The 5,038-nt window shown below is 29.6% G+C and overlaps 1 protein-coding gene across 1 annotated transcript; it reads right to left on the bottom strand.

Moving 5' to 3' along the window:
- Positions 1-220: 220 nt before the first annotated feature.
- LOC120071806 (Heavy metal transport/detoxification superfamily protein) lies at positions 221-1,539 on the bottom strand. Its single transcript, XM_039024193.2, has 3 exons — positions 1,052-1,539; positions 684-759; positions 221-554 (listed from the first exon to the last, which is right to left on the bottom strand). Exons 1-3 carry the CDS (start codon positions 1,280-1,282, stop codon positions 421-423), a joined length of 441 nt encoding a protein of 146 aa, XP_038880121.1. The 5' UTR covers positions 1,283-1,539; the 3' UTR covers positions 221-420.
- Between the last annotated feature and the right edge of the window lie 3,499 nt (positions 1,540-5,038).

Raw genomic sequence — 5,038 nt, forward strand, 5'->3', positions numbered from 1 at the left:
ACCTTTTATAATTATCCTTTGTAATTAAAAGGATAAAGACATGCCACCTAAGTTTTTTATTAAAAAAATTATTGAGTCCACATGAATGTGGTAAACATAAAACATATATGCATGTATTTAAGTTAGAAACATTAATTCTTTTGCGCAGACAAACATATAAATACTCAACATTCTACCTATTAAAAATTCCTATAAATTAAATCGCATCACATACGGTCAATTTATAGTATAATAGTCGATATATAGAATATCGAAATTAAAAACACAAAATTACAGAGAATACGAAAATATTCTCCGCAAAATTCCGATCCCTCTGTTCTACTTTTACCAAAAAAAAAAAAAAATGTACACATTTCTAATTAATAAATAATATATTTTAATTAATTTGTGGATATTGAATAATAATGATGATGATTATGATTATGAAGCTAGGGAAGATTGCCAAAGCTGTGCGTTTTTGACTTTAGAAACGCTCTCCACCACTTCAAACGGCAGAATGTCTCCAATAATTATCACCATCTTCGTCTCCAAGTCTATTGTGTACGAGCTCACTCCTGTATTCGTTTTTCAAAACATTTATTTTTTAAAAAAATAATAATAAAACTTAACATATATCAAAATTAATTACTTAATTAAAATTAGTGTAATGATGATGTTTAATTATGTCTAATCTTAAGACTTACCTTCCATCTTTGAAATGTGTTTCTCCACTTTTCTTGCACAGCCTTTACAGTGCATGGACACCCTCAGTGTCACCATCTGCAAAATCAAAACAACTCTCTCTTTCAAAATTCTTAAAAGAATTAAGACCCAGTTTCATAGGTCTCTTTCTACAAATGTTTTTAAAAACCACATTGAATTTTTAATATTAAAAAGAAAAAAAACAGTTTTCAAAAATTTATTTCTGTTTTTCGAATTCAACTAATAATTCAACGCTCAAGGTAAAAAATTAAAAAAAAAATTCGACTTAATTTTTAAAAACCAAATAGTTACAAAACTGAAGCTCAACTTCGACTAAAAACAAATGGAATAATAGGAAATAAAATAGAACCTTGGGCTTGAGTTGAAAGGCTAAGGTCTGGTTGCCATTGACAACATCCTTCAATGTGAGCAATTGATTGTCCTTGGTGTTGGTGGCAATGAGTGGCTGTTTGTCAAAAAACTCATCTTCTTCATCTTGAACTTCCATGGAGTTTATGCAAAAACAAGAGGTGGAAGAAGTACAAGATGAGGGACTGAAACAATCAAAGACCTTTGCCATTTTCTTCAGCTTCTTCCCCATCACTACAAAACAACACTCAAACTCAAAAGGATCACAAAATTCTTGGTTTTTTAAAGTGATCTATCTATCTCTCCATGCTTTTCCACAACTGCCTCTCACCAATCCCAACTGCAGAAATCAAGTGAATATCATTATTAATAAGAGTGGACAGACTGAATATATATAACTAAAGATAACTTTTTTGGCTCTCTCTCTCTCTCTCTCTCTCTCTCAAGAAATTGAGAGGGGCAGGTATAATGGCCAAAAAGAAATATATAGTTTGAAGAAGTAGAAAATTGGTATTTATAGCAGAATGATAAAATAGAGGCAAACAGATAATGGCTATGGGGGTTGCAGCTAATAAGTGGTAACCAACCCAAACTAATCAACCAAATTATTAAATTTTAACTTCATTTTTTTTATTACAAAGCCTTTTCAGTATGTTGTTTTACTTTTTAAAGTTATGATATTGTTGACATAAGTTTACTGTCACTTTTTGTTTGGTGTTATAATATTAAATTTACCTTCATCTTTCAATTTAAATTTTTGGGTCAAACAATGATTTAACATAGTATCTCGTTATTTAAAAGATTTCACTTAAAAGTTTTCATGTCAATAGAGATATTGTCACTCATTTATATGCTCGTGATTTATTTTTCTTATCTTGCTAATGTAGAAATTTAGGCCATGCTTACTTTTCTACGTAAACGTAATCCATTAATGGTAATCTAGAATAAGAGCCCCATTTGATTACTTTCGAATTCGTAATAAGCAAACGCAATCCAATTGCGAAGTTGAGAGTTGATCAACCCGATTGTGTTTAAAAATTACATAAGACCCACTAGCTTTTTTCATATACTTTTGAACGATTTTTCATTTTTTGTAACGTTACCGTTACAGTAGGAAAATTATGAATTTGTCATAGCTGTCATTATAGTAGAAGAATTATGAATCTGACATAGCTATCATTACTATTACCATTCGATAACGGTAATATATGAGGACAATGATATCAAACAATATAATGTTTGCAAATTTAGGGGAAAAAATAATCTAATTATGAATAAATAAAAATTCATTACGCTTATGTGAATAATGAAAAACAAGTAAAATGGATATTAGTATGAACAATTGAAGGTGGGGTGTAGCATGAAATTAAATGATTGTTGGTGGTGAAGATAGCAAGCCAGAAGCAGGAAAGAGGCAAAAAGCAAAGGCTTTGGGCACCGCCCACCTGCGGGTGACGGGACTATTTTGGGCTGACAGCCTTGTCCTTTGTCGTCCATCAACAAATATTAATGTATATAATTTATATACATATTATAGTGGCATTGAAGAGGATGGGGATACAATTATTGGAGCCCATCACTTCATTTCTTTCATCAGCTTTTAAATTATTGAATATTTTGCATGATTTATTATTATTATTATTATTATTATTATTATATTTTGGCCTATGTATTCGGATTATGGGCCATGTGAGGATCGGGGTATTTTGGGAAATTCAGTCATGAGGAAAGGGGCAGAGAGATTCAAGGAGTCATGTTATGCACGTGCGAGTCACGTGAGTTTTGCTGAGTTTTGGAACAAATAATGAAAAAGCTTGGTTGGAAAAAGCCTTAAAATAATGCAACATAAGCATGTAACATGTTCCCTGTTTGGATAGAGAGGATAACAACTGGACTTTTATTTGCATTTTGCTCTTCCAACTGGACCCCATTTTTATTATTATTATTATTATATTTACACCTTTTTTTCTAAACTGTCTTTTGAAATCCACTCACAAAAAGTAATAAGTCATTCTCTTTTTCTTCTTCTAAATCATTTTATCATGCATTTATATTGGTAGAATATTATTATATAGTGATGATATTTTTTATGCTATGATTAATGAATGTTGAACTTTAATATTAATTGAAAGAAATGTTCATTCATTCAACCGTACACAGTCTTGAAAGGACACTAAATTTGTGGTCCAAAATAATAGAAGAATAAAGGGTTTGTTTTTTTCACTTTTCTGCCTCATTGATTAAATACTTGCTATTGACCTAATTTTTTTATGTCACCAATTATTTTTTATGTGCTAAGTAGTAAGTGTACACTTATATGTGTATGGTTGTGAACTCTATTCTATTATTAAATATAAGATGCATATTTTAATGGTGTGACAAAACTTTTAATTAATTAAGGATTAGGCTTATTTGTTGGCTGATGAAACTAAAGTGGGTTGCATTGTAAGTGTTTTGTCCAAGAGTCTAAAGGCATTTTTCTTGTGGGATTGTATTCCTTGTCTTAAATTGAAATGATATATAAATGTATGTGATGTATCCTATAATCACATGAAATTACTATTTTGATTGATTTTGAACTTGTTGATGCGTGATTTTAGATTAAGGTGATTTGATTGTGATGGATTATTCACGAGTATTTATAGACAGAATCTCAATATCGGTATATGGTGTTCGTCCCAACACATTTTGATTCTTAAATTAGTATTGAACATTAATAGTATTGAGTCAAGTAGATGATGTTGTATATCTCTTGTAGTCTAGCATTTGTACACGAGTTTTATTGATATAAATAGGGAACCACTGAGATGAATCGTTTGACTTGACTTACGACTGAGGTTTATTACCTCTTTTGAGGATCCCTCGACTTGACTATTAAACCTGGAAAACTATGTCCGTCTCATGGGCCACACCAAATAGACTTTGCACCTAACTCAACCCATAACAAAGCTATACCTTTTTTTGACTTTTCTTGACATCGATCCTAGTGCGTAGAGGAGGCAAGAAGAGACTGTTGATATACCATAGAAGAAATATCGATATAAAAGAATAATTTCTAATAAAATAAGCTTTGTGGTGAATGGACAGATACCTAGATTATGTATCAATGGTTTATTCTTGATAATAACAGTCCGTTTGGATCACATATGACGGAGTATACCTTAGATTTAAATGTATGAATTTATATATAAGATAATTAATGCCAACAAATTAAATATTTGTATTTATTTTACCAACATTATATATAGAAATCAAAATTAAATAATTACTTAATAAAATATAAGATAACAATTTATAAAGTCATAAATTAAATTTAGTATCATTTAATATATTATTTCATTAATTATTTATTTAATCAATTCAAATGGATATAAATGAATATTTTTATATTAAACAATATTTAAGATATATAAAATTAGATTGAGACGTGGATGTATCTCGCTTTCTATAAGACGATTCAAGTCTTCTGAGGTATGTATTAAATTTCTTTATCTAGTGCAACAGATGCTCTCTGGCCTGTCCCTTCAGATTACAAATTAGTCCAATTAAAATGTTGTGTAGCTCAAATCACTCTACACTTGAAGATTGAGTTCAAAACTCTACAACTAAACTATTTTTTTTTGGCCAATTATTTTTGATTAAAAGAGCTAATGAGAGAAAATAAGAGAGAAAGGTATATTAAATATTTATTGGTGTGTTTTGAAAGAAAGGTAAGTCAAAAGGTATTTATAGGCTATTTGAATATGTAATATTTATTACGAAACAAAGTAATTAATGAAATGTTTTAAACTTTTGTTATGTTTTTTCTTTTTTCTTTTATCTTTTAATGAAGATACACTGAAAATTGCAACTCAACTTTTAATACTTCAAAACTCATATTTAAAAAGCTATTAAATATTAAAAATATTACGACATTCATTTTACCAACTTGCTTCCTCACTAGTTGAAGCTAAAGCAATAAGCTCTGCTTCCGTAGTAGAGTTGACAA

The sequence above is a fragment of the Benincasa hispida genome, chromosome 2, assembly GCF_027475165.1.
Source record: "Benincasa hispida cultivar pf3 chromosome 2, pf3_genome.v1.1, whole genome shotgun sequence".
In the NCBI taxonomy this organism is placed as follows: domain Eukaryota; kingdom Viridiplantae; phylum Streptophyta; class Magnoliopsida; order Cucurbitales; family Cucurbitaceae; genus Benincasa; species Benincasa hispida.

Coding starts and splice junctions, on each gene's coding strand:
- LOC120071806 (XM_039024193.2), bottom strand. CDS start 1,282: ATGGGGAAGAAGCTGAAGAAAATGGCAAAGGTCTTTGATTGTTTCAGT. Junction 760..1,051: donor CCTTTCAACTCAAGCCCAAG/GTTCTATTTTAT, acceptor TTGATTTTGCAG/ATGGTGACACTGAGGGTGTC. Junction 555..683: donor ACACATTTCAAAGATGGAAG/GTAAGTCTTAAG, acceptor AAACGAATACAG/GAGTGAGCTCGTACACAATA.